General features: G+C 38.1%; 1 protein-coding gene across 2 annotated transcripts in view; it reads right to left on the bottom strand.

Moving 5' to 3' along the window:
- LOC124616685 (uncharacterized protein C18orf19 homolog A) overlaps positions 1–18,759 on the bottom strand; it is a 70,450-nt gene that overhangs the window by 36,182 nt on the left and 15,509 nt on the right. For both annotated transcript variants that reach the window (XM_047145017.1, XM_047145018.1), the window contains exon 3: positions 8,303–8,448. In XM_047145017.1, the coding sequence (XP_047000973.1) occupies positions 8,303–8,448 (146 nt within the window). The remainder of the gene's footprint in view (positions 1–8,302; positions 8,449–18,759) is intronic.

Here is an 18,759-nt window from a genome sequence, read left to right as displayed (position 1 = left end):
GTATTTCCTAAATCCACACTGAAAACTAATGTGCAATACAAATTTCAATACACAATTTGAGTTTATCCATATACTCCAAGCTCTCTGCTATTCAAGTTAGTGTTGACCACCTTTCAATAACTACTTGCACTGCCACAATAGGGTCAAATGGTTTCTTGCTTCAGGAAGATTTAACAGTTTCTCATATTAAGTTAAAATTTTTCAATGTTTTCTCTACGGAGGTATAACAAAAAGTAATAGCATTAGGATCCAAAGTTATATAACATGGCAGAAATGCTAAAATAAATATATAAATAAATAAATCTAACCTACACATGGAAAACTGGTCGTATTGGCTATTCTTTCCTTTCGATGAATGGCAATGCTCATATCTAGAGAGCTCAGTTAGTTAAAAAGTGAAGTTTCCATTCATATTCCACACCCAGCATCCCGTGTGAACTTTGATGCGAATTACTACAACAGTTCTACAACGGGAGATCAAAGAATGATCATAGTTTCTCAGAAACTTCAATAATTTCATTGGATCCACTGTACAGGTGGAGACACTTACTGTGGTTGAAAAATATTCATAAAAATTTCATTCATTAAGAACACCGCCCATGAAATAGTGATACGAACAATACAATGAAAATGATCAACTTTTTACGTTGCAGGTTTATGTCTTGATTGAATTATTTATTCATTCATTCTTCTGAATGAAACCAATCTGTAGTACTTTCATTAGTTGAACTAAAGCACTGGTATACAACTGGGTACATATACTGTCGGAGGGCAGCCTTGCCCCTGGAGGTAAGTGAAGAGATCTCAGATCGCAGGGGGTACAACAAAGTATTTTACACATTTATTTAATTACATACTGAATAGACTATCTTTTTTCTAGTCACTGAAATTATATTAATATACTACTGTGGATTAAGTTGTTTCAGATGTAATTAATATATAACTAATAATGCTGATGTATTGTTAAGGATACAAAGTTGAGCACAAAAGTTCCCTTGGGGTACATGAAGAAGAAAAGAACACTGCCAAATTTTTGTGACTGACTGCATTCTGTTTTACTGAAAATGTGTGATGTCTGTCCATTAACTGAAATCCATTTGACTCTTAGCCCTCACTCATTCCTCCATTAATTTCTGTGGAAAGTAAATACATTGTGTAGAAAATTATGTTACTGGCAGTGTCTGTGTAAATCTTATGCACACAAACCTGTTTCCATTTTAATGCCTTTGAAAAGTAGCAGGTATAGTAATCATAGTTATGAAGAAGTATTATTACCATTCATATATTTGGTACTATGTAGTTACTTCAATTTCACAGTTGAGCCTAGACTAGCGATCACTGTAAACAGTATGACACCACCAAGCTACTGCCTGTGTTCAGCTGCTCTCCTGGCCGATCAGAAGGCTGGTTGCAATCCATTCTGTGCAGCAGGAATGCAAACTGCCAGAGGAGGAGGAGGAGGAGGAGGAGGAGGAGAGAGAAGGAGGATTAATATAAGTAATAACCTTCTGCTCGTATGTAGCAGCTCTCAGACCATACAGTATCCATAATGTGAAATGGCAAAATGAAGTTTTCCCCCAAAAAACTAATAGTTTTAGAAATATACTTTTTTCCCTTTTATCTTCAAATAAGATAAGTTACTCACATCTAAAAAAAATTTTAAACAATAAAAAAAAAGTTGGCAACTTTGGTCATGGTGCATGTATAACTGAAAAGGCTGAAAAATTTCACAATTGAAATCCTCTAATCAACACATTGAGTAAAAACATTCATGCAACATTTTTAAATGAAATCATTCCACTATAGGCTTTTAAAACATTATTTATTGCCACTGCAATTTCGACACAAGGTCATTTTCAAGCACTGTAGAATGCTTAACCCACTCAATAATACAAAGGTGCTTCTTTGCCACGTTTGTGAGCCATTTACCATGACTCCAACATGAAAATTAAACTTGAGTATTTATATCATTATTCCACCAGCTTTATAACACATTATTGTGTGCAACAGCAGATAATCTCACAACAGCACATGCAACTGCTCTTACGAAGTACGTCACAGCTTTACATTATTGGGTGGGTCGCAACATTCCACAATGCTCAAAAATGACCAAATGTCAAAATTGGAATCACAAAATCACAATAAATAATGTTTTAACAGCCTAAAATGGAATGATTTCATTTAAAAATTTCATAAGGCTGTGGACCCAGTCATCAACAAACTTCTGGGTTCACGTAACAGATATACCCATCGAGATACTTGTGCCAATCATTTCTCTCTCATTAAGTTAAATGACAAACTTGGAGAGTGAGTGAAAAACATTCATATAGCTGACATGGCCACACATACCAGTTTCATTCAGGTGTTATATCTGATTTGGGGGGCGGGGGGAGGGGGGGGGGGGGGGGGGGGGACTGAACAAAAAGCAATCGTCTGGAAAATCTGTTGTTAAAACCAGATAGTTGTCCCATCACTATTTTGAAAAGCGAACTCTGGGTATAAATCATGGCCTGCAATAATTTTAAGCTATCAGAAAATTTCACTATAGCAAATACCCTAATGCAGAGTGAAAGGTCCATTTTGGACTAATCATGATTATTTTGCACATTTCTGAGGTACAGCAATGATTTTCCTGAAACTGTCCTATAACTTTCCCTGCACTGGACTTTTCCACCCCATACAGTCTTAGCTACAACAATGTCTGGAAAATGTGAACTGCTCCTTACTAGTGTAGTGAGAGTGGGAACAGGTGTGCAGTTTAGAATCAGTTCTTGAAAAATTCACACTCACGAGAAGCAAAGTTCCCTCCTGTGAAATCATCATCAGTTACTTGACATCCACTGCTGCATACATGCCTAGTCTAAACTTTTCCACACATTATAGTATTCTACAATAGACATCCATGGCACTCCAACACATTTTCCCATTTCATCTCCCACCTTCCACTAGGCTGTCATCTCTATTTATTTATATGGAAATCATAAAGAACTCCTTCATTTACTTACCATCCACCCATTTGCCTACATGCCCCATTCAACTCCATTTTCTTTACTGGCATAGTTAACTCTTATGCCTGTCTTTGTTGGCTGTTTCGCTTGTTTGATTTTCTGCCAACATGCACCGCCCTGTTGTTCACATAACAACATTCGGTTTGTTAATGCTTTTCAAATTAAAGTTAGTATCTCACTGCCATTAGGCAATACTGGTAACCTACTTGCAAATTTACTCTATTAGTTTTACCATCTAAGTGCACTAGAAGTCAGCCATACAGTGTCATTAGCAAAATTAAAGTGCTTCAGATATGTTCCGTTAACACACATTTATCCTTTCCAGTTTACGGAAGTACAAAATTCGTATGTAACTGCTGAGAATACTTTTGGTGATATGGAATCAACTTGCCTGACTCCAGTTTCATTTCTGAATTTCTCACTATGCTGATGAAGTCTAACGAAAGTTGCAGTATTGACGTAAATATTCTTCAGAAAACTGACTTAAGTTGAACACACGTCTTGTTTCACAATGTCTGTAAAGATTTACTTCAAACTGAGTGAAAAAAAATTCATAAAATCTATGAATCACAGACAAAGTGGCAATTCACATGCACTGCTCCATTCTGTAGTTTGATCATGACATGAAAATTGTCCATCTGTGCTATATTCACTTCGTAAGCCATTTCATTCCTTTACCCGATTAAAACACAGTGTTTGTTGGGGTACAAAAAAGTAAAGCACTCATAGCGAAAGCTGACAAAGGAAATTCTTTAATCGTAATGCATGAAAGAGAATACATAGAGAAAACCTTGAAATTTTTCCATAGCAACAATATTACTGAAATAAAGTCAGATCCTACAATAAAATTCCAAACTAAACTCCGAAAGCTACTACAAAACTTTAGCTTTTTACTGAACAAATATGAAATACATAACTGTATAGCAATGAAACCCTCAGCACCAAAACTGCATGCACAGCCAAAGGTTCATAAAGAAAATTGTCCCATTCTCCTTATTGTTAACTCAAGAAACAGCCCTGCATACTTCATAAGCCTTAAACTAAAAGACCTCATTACCAAATACTGTACATTTGAAAATAACTACACCATACATAACATACATGAACTCATAAGCTTAATTAAAGACATCTACATCCCACCAATAGCTAAATTAGCATCACTAAACATAGTCAACCTATACACGAACATCCCTGTCAAAGAGACTATTAAAATTATAAGAAACAATCTGCTTAAATACAAGAAAATTAGTATTGGAGAGATCTGTGAACTCATAGAAATACTTTCACTTATTCTAGAGCATAATTACTTTAGCTTCAACAACAAACTGTACCAACAACATGATGGTTTGGCAATGGGAAGTAGCTTAGCTGGGATATTGGCTGACATTTACATCAACCATATAGAACAAAAATTCTTCTCAACCAACCAGCACTTCTCAAACAAAATAATCTACTACAGAAGATATGTTGTTGATATAACCTTGCTTTTTGATGGTACAAGCAATGAAATAGATACATTAGCAGAAGATCTAAGCAAAATGCACAAAAATATTAAATTCAGAGTTGAACATGAAACTAATAAAAGCATTAACTTTCTTGACCTGAAGATTTGCAATAGTAACAATAAACATCAATTTACCAGAAAACCTACCACCACAGATGTCAGTATTGACAACTCATCTTACCACCCCCGCCAACAAAAAATGGCGTATTTCAGAACGATGCTACACCAAACTAAAAAGTACTAGTGAGTGACACAGACATACAAAATGAAATCAGTATAATAAAAACAGTTGCTCATAATAATGGATATAAACCCATAATAATAAAAAAAAAACTCCACAACAAAATGCAGACAAAAAACCACAGATCCACTTCACAGCAGTCACTTCAAGCAAAATCAGTGTGCCACAGAAGCCAAACCTAAATATGCTACTCTCCCATGCATAGACCCACTATCATACCAAATAGCAAACTTGTTTAAAAAGAAAAATATCACAATCAGCTTTTCCACAAATAATAAATTACAACAAAAAGTAATCCCTGATCTAAATACCTCCAAGAGTCCCTACTGTAAATAGGGAATATACAAACTCAAATGCGATACATACCCAAAATTCTACATTGGACAGACAGGCAGAAGTTTTGAAATTAGATACAAAGAACACATTGATGCTTTAAGACTTGGAAACTAGAACAAATCTGCATTTGCAGCCCATATTGCTGAAGAAAACCATTTAGTGAGAAACATTGAGAACAGCTTAAAAATTTTACATCTACCACAAAAAGGAGCCACCATGAATACATTAGAAGAAATAGAAATACACACACACAAAAACAGCACCCCAGACTATATCCTTAATGAACAAACAGAGTTAGCTAACACCCCTTTCCTGAAAAATTTCCAAAAATCATTTTCCAACCTCCATAGCAAATAATATTAGTATGCCTATCTGCAGATCAAGTAGCAAATTTATATGTTACTATAGTTCTCATGATGCTAAATTTAATTAAATAAAGTACTATTTTACCTACACAGTACTAAAAAAAACTTTATAATTAATGCAACAGTATCAACTCAAAAAATCAATGTCTCTGTACTAGTGTAAAATGTATTTCAGTTGCGTAAGTGAAAATATGATCCTTTCCAAAGATAGGACATCTTCAAATGTTACAATATATCATAGCATCTTTGATACTCATATGTTTGTAAGCTCTTGGTATGTATCTAAACATGTGGTGCATGGTAGAAATCTTCTCAGTGACAAATCTAAAGTGTTTGGTGAGAAAAATTTACGTGTGCAACAATAAGAATGCAGTGGGAATGTATTCACATCTGTTGGACGAATGTTATAAAAACAAACACTCCAAACTGACATTTCACGTAAGTCACATGCAACAAAAATCTGTAACGCAACAATCTTTGCGTGGCGTACTTATAATCATGTATTATTTATATTTTAGGACAATTAAACTGTAAAAAACACACCACATGTTATAAGGAAAGCGTGTAAACCATCTGACGATGAATCACAACGTTTCGAAACCGGTAACGGTACCCTTTGAATAAAGGAACTGAAAGTAAATTTGTGGCTGCTGCTGTCCCAACACCATCAACATTTGCCTTCACTGGTCTGTGAAGTACTGGAAGAAATATTGTGTAGAACAATGTCCAGGAAGAAATTATACAACTCCTGCCTCCAATGTATAAAAACTTGAAGCTAAACATTTTGATGGTGCAAAAACAGTTCAAAGTTACATGTCTGGAATTTTATAATGTACAGCAGTTGTTGTCCAGAGTCTTTGGACCACATATTACATGTCACTCTACAAGGGTAATCACGAAAATGACTGTGAGCACCTCCATCATTTGTTTAAGTATTTGTCGTATCTGCCTACACGGTTTTAAAATTGCCATATCATATTCAGCTGGTGACAGTCCAGTAAGACAGTTCGTTACTGTGGCATGACTTCCAAAATACTTACCACTTAGGGTTAGTTTGACCTGTGTGGAATGGTGAAAACTGCTAAGGGCAATATCTGTACTGCAGGGTAGGTGACCAAAATATTCCCATCCAAATTAATTCAGCAAGGCTCTCTGGTTACAACAGCAGTAGCAGCACAAGGGCAGGCATTGTAGTGAAGAAGCACAATATTTCAAGAAAGCATTCTATGCCTATGATTTTGGATTGCTCCCATTTGTTTTCCTTACAATATTAATCTGCATTTATTGCACAGTCTTTTGGCATTAAATTCACCAAGAGGACTCCCTGAGGATGCCAAAAACTTGTTGCCATTATTTTTCATGTTGACAGAGTTGTCTGAATTTTGGAAGTTTTTTCAGCTCATAGAGAATGATATTACTTGACTGATACGTCTCTGACATGAGGTAAAACATCCATAACAATTTGAGCAAAAAAGTCATTCTAATCCGCTTGGTACTGCGCCATAAAACATCAGTGCTGCAGCTATTCCATGTATTTTGTGTTGGTCACACAGTTTCCAGAAAAACCATATGCAAACATTTTGTTGCTAAAAAGTATGACGTAAGTTTCACCAAGCAAAGAATGAGAGACTCTTGGAAAGGAATGTGTAGCTTGTCTAGAGTTAAGTGCCTAACTTCCAAAATTTTGTTCTTCATTTTATTCTACAAACAGTGATGAGAGAGAGAGTTCTCCAATTCAAGTTCCATTATACCAATTTCTCTGTCAACTGTTGAACATTTCACATCACTTCCTCATATTTCTTTTGTTCATTACTTTATAAACAAACATTTCCTTTGATTGATAGTAACTTTTTGCAGGCTTCAGATGCAGAGTATACAAAAATCAAACAATATCTGTGACCTTACAATTGATGGGATTTTGCATCACACAGTTTATTTTAAGCAATCACATAATAAACAACTATCCACAGGTCATATATTTTTTTAACTTATTATCAATAGTTTTGTTCTGACAACAAGGGCATCTTCAGACGTTCACTGCTGATGACAGCGTGTCAAAAGTTCACAACTAAGACCTAGACTGTCATCAAACACTAAGAGGAGCACATTGGATGCATTATGATTACTGCTAGCTCCTGCAGCTTGTAGTAAACATTGCACATCAAATTTACACCACTTAGTGCCTGACGATGTCACTGAGTATAGCTGTGAAACCTAACACATTGCCACAAGAGATGAATTCAGTTGGCAAAGCAAAACTAGTAACAAAAAACTGAGTAAAGTGACCTGTGGTAGTTTGCCCTCACATTAATTCCTAACAGTCAGTGTGCTCCCTGCAGCTGGTGCCTGGATTCATTAACAACTTGTTTCAACTGACACTTGTACAAAACTAATAGAAATCTGCATAGAAGGAAATAACAATGTGTCACAACTTCCCAGATTATTTCTGTACATCCCTTGCCCTTGTATGACTTTTATTTTGTAATTTCTTAGTACTGCATCAGTAATGTATTTGTAACCCCAAAGAGACTATTTCATTGAACACAAAGGAGTCTGTACTTTTTCATTAAGTCATTTGGTTATTTTGCTTCAATTTATCAATCTGTGCTCAAAAAAGACTTCCAAGTGAAACAACTACAAATTTTTGATTTAGTTTTTCCTTTCACTGTGGCTCTCTGATGTCTGTGTTCACATACTACTATTTCTTTTATGGGAGCACAACTAGCAGTTATCAATATTTCTTAACAGCACATAGAACAAACAATATACAATACGAACATACACACAAATTCTGTGATTGTTTTCTGTGCTTGCCAGTTTCAACAATAATATGGAAGGTTTTACTTACCTAATGTGACAGTATATCTCACTGGAGTGGCTATTTTATATAGTGCATAAGCTACAGCAACATATCCCGCACTAGAGTCTCGCAGAGGCTTAATGATTACTTCGCTGAAATTCCAGCTTTCCAGGAGAGATACAACATCAACACCACTGCAAAACAAGGCACAGCTGTTTCAATATGAGATTAGTAAGTAATACTACATATCATACATAAGATCAGTAAACTGAAATGCTACGACGACGATAAGACACATTTATCTTAACAATGCTGATGAAATAAAGAAAAAGCTTCATTGATTTCAATAAATGTGTAGAGCAATCAGATAACGTTGAAGGATACGGTTAGAGAAGAGACTCATCTTATGAGACTACGGTTGTGTCAACATAGATGTATGGAAGCGTGATGTGGGTGAATAAAATCATTAAAAACAAAATGTGACCATCTGAAATGCAATTTTCTGATTGGTAAAAGCATCAATACTATCCAATAGTTAACGAAATTCACGGTATGTTACCCCAGTTGCAGGCAGCCTACCTAACACTTCCAGCGGCAACAAAAATTTGAGTTTAAATATTTCATAGAGCTACTGATGAAATTTAAAAAATTAAAATGGTACCACAACCTACTCATTGAGAGCTATAAGCTTACGTTAAACGTTTAAAAAAAGTCAGTCAAATATTGCAGCTAGAAACTATGAATAAGTCTTCAGGCAGTGTAATTTATGGTGTGCAAATTATCTGTCTATGTTCATCCAGTATTTGAGAATGACAGCATCTATCAATTTCCAAGAAAGTTTAAACATAATTTCAAACCTCTTCAAAATTTCTTGTTGCTTGCAGGCTTAAAGTTAAATTTTAACCCACTAACTTATTCGTAAAGTAATCGGACATTCAAAGCTGTTTTATGACATGGGCATTCAATTCTTTAAAGAATGAGGGTTTACTGGTACTGTCCAAAAGATAAAATCACAATGAAGAGATATGGCAGTAATTAATTACTGTATCCCAAAATCCAAGAATAGTTTTTTTTCCCAAAATGTTGTGCCCAGAAGTAGGGGAGGTCGTCTTGCATTCGCGGCATGTGATGTGGAGTTTTCTTTACCGAATAATGCCTCAAGCTTCCATTGTGCTGTAACTCTAGTCTCTGCTGCTCCTACCACTTTAAATTTGAATGTATGCATGCGCTTCGAGCATTGTTATATGACTAGCTGTAGTTTGACTTTGAAGATCCCACTTCTGAACTGCATAGTAAAGTGTGTAATGGATCGTGCTGTGGAACAACATGGGTTAACTACATTTAGCGGGACGCAGGTGTTGTTATGATGCAAAATTTCAAAATCGTGGTTGTTCGGCATGCAGAAGCAACAAACAATTGTGCAGCTTCGAGGACATATGGAGTGACAGAAGCCAGAAGCCAACATTTCGAGGTGGCAAAAGAACAAAGAATGTCTGAAACTTGCAAAGTCAACTAGGAAAGCTTTCAGTGACCCACAGAGTGAAGCTTTTGAAAGTATTGAAATCTAAGGAGTTATATTTGACATGAGATACATAGAGAAAGAATGGCGGCTTCCCTCCATGTCATACAAAATAAAGCACTTGAATTGGCACAGGAATGTGGTGTCCAATTTAAAGTCAACTGTGGGTGGTGCACAAGTATGATGCAACTGCAATGGACACTTGTTATGACGTCGAACATCCCTTGCTCAGTGTCTACTGGCATCATATGTGGAACAATTATCAAAGTATCAGTGACATGGTGTAAGACTGAGAAAGGTGCTTCTCAGAAACCCTGATGAGACTCCCATTCACTTCTACATGCCATACTGTACAACAGTTGAAGAGAAAGGCAGCATACGTGTACTGGTTCGTACTATGGGCAATAAGAAATTGAGAATCACTTTGACAATGTGTGTGCTTGCCAATGGAACAAAGATATGACCCTACATCATCCTCAACCATTAAAACTATGCCAAAGGAAAAGCTGCTGCCTGGTGTCATATTTTGTTGTAACAGAAAAGGATGAATAACCACTGGGATGGTTATAGATTGGCTCTGTATAGTCTGGAGCAGAAGAATCGTGGGTTGTTGATCCTTGATGCTTCCAAGTGGTATCCGACATCTTGCATAGATATCATCCTACTGGAAGGAGAGAACTTGGTTGACCCATGAAGAATTGGTAGGAAAGCTAAGGTTGCAACAGGCTAATAGCCTAACCCTGGAAGTAAGTAACAATTAGCTGCAACGAACATAATCTATAGATGAGTTTATGAATAAGATAACAGGGTAAATGCAGCATTACTACCAGGCACTTTGTCACACTTCCATTATGGTCTGTATCAAAAACACCGTAGGACAAGTGTAAATAGCATGATTAACCGTAAAACATGAAACTTAAAAAATGCAAATGGCAATATTGTTTGGATGACGATCTTGTTAACTGACAGTAGGTAGGCTGTAACACTGTTCTTACACAAAATGTTATGGGAATGAAAAGAGCTAAAGTTGGTTAATTCCATGCCACTAAATTTGAAACTGACATTACAATTCACATGCTAGTTCTAGTTTTCAAACTGCAGCCATTACCTAAAATTACGCATTTTCGTCACTAAGTACAGAGTACACAATTGGCTGCACTGCATGAGCATGTCATCATTCTCACAGGACAGTATCATCATGTGATCAGGTACATCCGCACATACGTCCATCACATCTTTCAATGGTTTTGTGGCTGGATAAGAATCATTGTGGCACATATTATAAATAAAATAGTGGTCTTGTTTCGAAGTGCCTCAAAGTGCTTCTGTGATAATTGGGTTGTGATACTCTTCCAGATGACAAACTACTATTTACAGGCAAGTATAAAGTATCTCATAAGTGTATAAATAATCGACATAACTTCTGCCACATTTTCAGTGAAGTAACATATGCTTCTTGAAAGTGTCAAATTATGCCTTCAATAATACGAGGGTTGTTTCTTTTTTAAGTAAGGGCCATTTTTATTTTTAAAGAAAGATACAAACACTTTTGTAAAAAAACGTTTATTTTCTGATTCTACACACTTTTACCTATTTTTCTACATAGCTGCCTTGTTTATTTAAGCACTTGTCATACCGCACAACTAAGTTTTTAATTCCCTCTTCAAAGAATTCGGCCACCTGCTCCGACAGCCAAGAGTTCACGGCCGCATTCACTTCATCGTCGTCACTGAAGCGCTGCCCGCCAAGATGGTGTTTCAGGTACCGGAAAAGGTGAAAATCGCTAGGAGCAAGGGTGGGGCTGTATGGTGCATGGTCCAAAACTTCCCAGCCAAAAGAATCAATCAAATCCCGAGTCTTTTGAGAGGTGTGAGGCCTAGCGTTATCGTACAGGAGCAAAACTCCTTTTGTCAGCATGCCGCGTCTTTTGTTTTGAATTGCTCTGTGGAGCTTCTTTAGAGTTGCACAGTAGGCATAAAGTCCGCTAGCAAAACACCGCGCCGGTCCCAGAACACAGTTGCCATAATCTTGCGCTTTGACAGCGTCTGTTTGGTTTTGACCTTGACGAGTGAGGTTGTGTGTCGCCACTCCATCGACTGTCGCTTGCTTTTGGGAGTGATATGGGATACCCATGTTTCATCTCAAGTGACAATTTGACTCAACATGTCATCCCCTTCTTCCTCGTAACGAATCAAAAAGTCCAATGAAGTGGCAAATCTCTTCCCTTTGTGGTCCTCTGTGAGGAGTCTGGGTACCCACCGAGAACACAGTTTCTTAAAGTTTAGGTTTTCAGACACAATTTTGTACAAAACCGATCTTGAAACTTGTGGAAATTCCAAAGAAAGAGTGGAAATTGTGAATCTTCTGTCCTGCAGCTGATAGGCTTCTCGCGGTCAAAAAACGTATCACTGACCGTATCTCACACACGGCGGGCGATTCAATAATCGTAAAAATTATAAAGTAGCACAGCGATGTGTACACGTCAGCTACAGAGCTGCAACTTGCATCAGTGTGAACGGGAAGGATGCCGGCAAGTGGCGCGGTGGCTTGTTGCGAAGTCCGCGCGAACTACGGGACTATACGTGCGAACGGCCCTTACTTAAAAAACAACCTTCGTATATTATATTTTGGCTATAATGTAAGAGCGCTGCATAAAAAAATGGGCACCACATGTACGCTGCATTACATATTCATATGACCTGAATGCGTGGATGAATAGAAAAAGTATGCCATACAGCATTTGGAGTCCCCATGATTTGGGGGGAGCACCCCATCCATATTACTTACTGTTATTTCTCTATAGCTCACCCAAAAAAATAAAGGAATATCAATGAAGAAAAGATCAACAGATGTATACCGTAACATACCCTCTGCAACTTGCCCTGTATCTTATAACAAATTTCCTGTTCCTGAACCCCCAGAAAATGCCTGTGAGAGCTATGATGAAGATAACTGTGCTTCCATAACTGAATATGAATTGCCATCAATTTCAAGACATGCAAACCTCTTTCCAAGCACATCACCCTTGAATCACAAGATGACATCTTAAAGCTCTCCTCATGAATCTAAACTTCCTAAAAATACAGCAGAGCTTCTGGTATCACAGTTACAACAGTGGAAGTATCTGCAAGACTTGGCAAAAAAGACAAGATTTCATCCTTAAATAAAGAATTTGTGCACTTTTTTAAAACTGAGGGAGACTTCATATTCTGCAAAGATGTAATTGGTCTGATGTAGGCATTGAAAACAAAGTGCAGTCTTGATGAATGGTGACTTCGATGCTTCGAAGACAAGTCTTGAAGTCAACAAGTTCCCTTCCGTTCCTGTAGCATATGCTACAAATACAAAAGAAACATACAAATATGAGAAACATCCTCATAGGATTAGTCTACATGAGATATCAGTGGAAAGTGTGTGGAGATTTTGAAGTTATTACCATTTTATTAGGGATGCAATCTGGTTACACCACACACTGTTGTTTCCTTTGCGAATGGGATAGCCATACTACAGACAAACACTGTTCTCAGCAATGGTGGCCCATGAGACAGTCATTAAATCCCAGAATGAAAAATGTATTGTACAAACCACTGATAGGGCGAAACAAAGTTTTGCTTCTAGCGCTTCATATAAAACAGGGGCTATGATAAATTTTGTAAAACATTTAGATGCAAATGGTTCTGCATTCAGTTAAATACGTCAAAAGAATGTTTTGAACAGCTTCCTGGTAAAGTTCAAACCTAAAAATTTCAAAGGACTTTGAGATGATTTGATGTGCTTGCATAAACAGCTCTAGTGTAATACGTAACTAAAGAATGCGCTTTTTGAAATCACACCTAGGTTCCTTGCCACCAAATCGTAGTGATGTGATTAATGAACATGATGAGTGGTTCCCTCATGATATTTAGTGATTGAGCAAAGATATAAAGAGAAATGGAATGCTGTCACACTAAGTGATCATTGCTGGATGTGAAAGGGGATAGTCCTGGAACACACACACACACACACACACACACACACACACACACACACACACACACACAAAAGTTTTTTAAGGTAACTGACTCTTTTTCATGTTTACATGTTTTTCACATATTTTTCATATTTTCTGTGTGATTCACGTATTCAGTATCATTATGTCAAAAGCAAGAGCTAATAAATAAATGTAAACATAATTTTTATGTTCTGTGCCCCTTAAAACTTACATGAAACTTTTCCTTCACGATACGTTCAACTTTTGAAAATTTGTAGGACAGTGTAAGGGGTGCAGAACTTGCCACACAACAATCTGAAGCACTGAGAAAAAAATGGGAGGTATATCTTAAATATACTTATATGAATATGGTGTCTGTTCTTTCGGACATGTCTGAAAGAACAGACACCATTGATGACCTGCAGCCGTCTAGAACGAAATTAGAATTATATTAATACCGTCAGCTGCGCATGGGCGTTGATATAGATCAATGGGGACAGGTGAAAATGTGTGCCCCAACCGGGACTTGAACCCAGGATCTCCTGCTTACATGGCAGACGCTCTATCCATCTGAGTCACTGAGGACACAGATGAATAGCGCGACTGCAGGGACTATCTCGCGCATGCGCGTCCTGCGAGACTCACAGTCTCACCTTGTATGTCCACACACTACATTCGTAGTGTCTCACCCCAACACACTCATTACTCGTGGAATGACATTCTTCCAAGTCCCGTAAGAGTTCGGGGAATATGTGTGCATCCGCACAGAAGGAGGAGGTCATGGCCGGTATCGCCAGAACTATTTACTTATATGGATACGGTGTCTGTTCTTTCATACATGTCGAACTCTTGTGCACCAAAATTACTTGCTATCAATTCAAGTGGTGACAACACATGCTTGTTTCCTGTAATAGGTGATAAATTGAAGGTGCACTTTGCTGTCTGTGTCCTCATGTAACAGACATGAAAACCTTCAATAAAGACAATTGGTCAAAAATAAAAATATCTGAGACTCTAGTATCTGCTGAAGCAATGTCACTACGAAGATTCAAGGCTATATCTAGGTATCTGCACTTTGCTATCAATTGACTAAAACATAACATGATAAACTGTGGAAGGTAAAACTAGTTATTTCACAACTGATCAACAGATTTCTAGTAGTATTGTTCCTGGCAAAAATGTCAACATCAATGAATGCTTGATGAACTTCAGTGGCAGAGTTCCATATGTTCAATATAATCCATTAAAGAGAGATCAGTTTGCGTAAGCATATATGATGTTTATGCTCGTCAAAGAATGGGTAATGTTATAATCTGAAGACACATACCATAAAAGAGGAAGAGAATGGTGATGTGGCTGTCACATTCCCATCAATAGAAAAGATTTTGCTCGAATTCTGAGAGACTGTTTGGGCATTGGAGAACTATTTACATGGACAAAATGGTACAGCTCTCCCAACTTGTCCAGAGAATTGCTAGAAAGTAGCAATCACGCTGTCAGGGCTGAGAGACCAACAAAGAAAAAATTGCCACCCTTGTCCAGAGGACCTAACCTGAGAAAGGGTGAACTAACATTCATATCATTGAACAATGTTCTTACAGTGAAATGAGCTGATGAGAAAAATGTCCACTTCTTGTCAATGCTTCAAGATAAAGCCTGCCCCCCCCCCCCCTCTCTCTCTCTCTCTCTCTCTCTCTCTCTCTCTCTCTCTCTCTCTCTCTCTCTCTCTTTTTACAATTCAAGAATGAGTGCAGTTGCATACATGACTAGCATCTGTCCTCATATCCACTTATGAGAAGGTACATCAAGTGGTGCAAGGAAACAGACTGCCAAATGAAAGTGTAATTTACCACATACTGAACCCAGCACCCAAGAGGATGAGGTCAACAACGTTCCAGCTAAATGGGGTAGAGCAGCTTTTGAAGAATTTTAACTATCCATACACTTTGTATAGTATAACTGAGCAAAGCAGAAAATCCACAAAGGCTTCAAGCCAAAAGATGGGGATATCTTCAAATGAAAATAACACTGACTCTGAAGAAAACTGTTCAGGAAAGTGCAAAGTTTCTTATGATTGAGGGTGCCATGGAGAAACCTGTTTTGAATGCAATACATGTAGACTTGGCCTACATATGGAAAATTGTTTCATTATACAGGATGCACAACTAAACTAAGTGTGAATATTTATGATGAATGAGTAACACTTCAGGGAGTACTACAAAAATCATGGGATACCTCCTAATACACTGTTGGACCTCCTTTTGCCCAGCATAGTGCGGCAGTCTGACGTGTGATTGTACAAGCCGTGGCAGGAGATTAGAGCAGCAGTTTCCCGCCACGTGGCTGGCGGTTGCTATGGGGCCATGGCAAGCGGCTAGCTTGTACGCGGCGTTGGAAAAATCCGAGTGGACACTTGGCAGGGGCGCATTGGCCATGTTTGTGCTCTTGGAGAAATTTATATGCCACAGAAAAATTAATAAAAACAGAACTAAGAGCGACACGAAGGTGCGAGTTGGCACTCATGGACAGAAAAATATGTAAAGCTAAATTATCTAGATGCACCACAAAAATATGCAATGGTTTAAAAGTTGTCTACAAAACTGTAACCTTATGAAAGTTCAAAAGCTAATATTTCGGCAATGCTTTGGCCGAATGATATAAACAAAGTGCCTACGGATGCGACTAGTAGAGCTGCATCGAGCAATCATAGCTGATTTAGCAGTATCTAGACCATTTTTGAATGAGAGGTCGGAATATAGGATTCAACTGAGAGAAACTGTGTTTATGGTAATAAATAAATTTGAAGAGACAAAACCAGCAGCAGCATTCTAAAGTTTAAAGACATAATTAAGTATCAAAAATTCAGGAAAAGCAATATCATGCCACAAGAACATTAACTGTGAAAAAACGATTGCAGATACAGAAAATTTTCCATTTTTTCAATGTATAATAAGTGTTTTTGTGTTTAGTTTTTAGTTTTACAATATTTGTAATTATTTTTGTAAAACATTGTTTTGAGTTAGGCAGTCATTTCGAGGGTGCATAGGGCGGCCATCTTTGGTGACAGGGGACTTGGTTCTGAGCGACGCTAAGAGCTGGACATGCCGCGCATCTGGGGGTGGTAGTGGGTTGGTAGCCACGTACGAAAGCGATAATGTTCAGCGCAATATAGTGGTTTAGGACAGCAGAAAAGAGTGTATTTTGTGATTTGTGAACAGACTGTTGAGTGCCGTGATCGCGACATATGAATTTTATTGTGAAGTGTTGGAGCATCAGTTGTTAAAGGCTGCCCTTATGGAAAAGCCCCTCAAACTGCATTTTAAGTGTTTAGTGACTATAGTGAAGAAAAATAAACTACTTGTTCAAATTATAAATCAACATGAGTGACTCAATATTTTAAATCTCACCGCATTACTTGCCTGCATTGTTTTGTTATATTTTATTTCAGCTTAAAAACTGAGTTTATGACAGGTGTGAGATGGCACCCTATGATGAAAAACGTAGCCAAACACTGAGACCAGCCACATCTCTGGGCCACTCAAATAAGTAGAGTGTAACAAATATATACAGAATGAATCAAAATTTGCGCACTCGGGCTTCGCAACGCGACTCCTCACATGCCAGCAACAAAAAAAGTCTCTCCCAAAATTTCGTCCCGCAAGTACAACCAGCAGAAAAAGGATGTAAAAGACTGGCAATCTGGCAACACTGTAGCCACATGAATGGTAACTTCCTCTGTCAGCACATATTACTCGTGCTGTACAGTTGGTGCAGTTGATAGAGTTCTGGGTTAGCATGTAAGAGGTCGAGGGTTCAATCCTGGGTTGGGGCACATTGTTTTTATTTGCTAATTTGATTCTGATTTTCAGGTTGTAATATACACCGTTCCTTAGATCATACGTATCTCAAATTTATAACATTTTGCAAGGCTGAACACAACAAATATGGGGTTACATAGATAAGAAGTAGACAGTTGAGACAAATGACCTGCCTTAGGACAGAATAACTACAAAAACAATATCAATTTCAAGGTGCTAAAAATGATGGCACAGTACAATAACAAAACATCTACTTGCCATTTATACTACAAGTAATATGAGCGCTCTGATGTTGCACATTAGCAACTGGTGACAATAATAATGCCACTATTAATGACCGCATGACCATCACAACAGAATATGTTGTCCTCTGAACAACAGATGCTCAAAGCAACCTCCCTGCACGTTGAAACATTGCACAACCCACCGGATCATACAGCTCTGGACCCTTCACAGCAAAGCTGCCCACAGTAACAAGAGCAGCATGAACACACGCTACTAATTATTCCACTTTCGTCTGCGGAGTAGAGTACACTTGCTCCTTCAGGTGTCCCCAGAGGAAGAAATCCAGGGGATTTAGGTTAGGTGAACGCGGTGGCCATACAACTGGACCTCCACATCTGAGCCATTTTCGTGGTAATGTTCTGTCCAAATACTGTTCCACATTAATTCCAGAGCGCACAAGTGCAATACCATGTTGAAACCATATCCTCTGCCGAACATGTAATGGAACATCTTCCAGCGCATCGGGCAGATTGTTTGAGAAGAATGCATGATACCTCTGTGCAGTCAACTGGTCAGGCAACATGTAGGGGCCCAAACACCTATCACCCAATATTCTGGCCCAGACATTGACACCAAAGCAAACTTGATATCCGTGGCTGTGGGTGGCATGCGGGTTAACCTCACACCAATGGTGGGCATTGTGCATATTGAAGACATCCTCACGAGGAAATGCTGCTTCATCCAACCATATTACAGTGTTCCTGAAGTCATCATTGGCTTGTTGTTGGAACCATTCACAGAATTGCATTTGCTGACGGCAATCGGCAGGACGCAGATGTTGCACGAAAGCATAATTATAGGGGTGCAGTTGAGGATCGTGCAGCACGTTAACAACCATGCACTGCAAGACACGCAGCTGCCTTGCTAAGCTACATGTACTTCGCTGACGTTCTTGGTGTATGACCTCCAGAAT

This window comes from Schistocerca americana, chromosome 5 (assembly GCF_021461395.2).
Source record: "Schistocerca americana isolate TAMUIC-IGC-003095 chromosome 5, iqSchAmer2.1, whole genome shotgun sequence".
Taxonomy (NCBI): Eukaryota; Metazoa; Arthropoda; class Insecta; order Orthoptera; family Acrididae; genus Schistocerca; species Schistocerca americana.
Note: the sequence above shows the minus strand (reverse complement) of the source record. Positions and strands in the feature narration are given on the sequence as shown.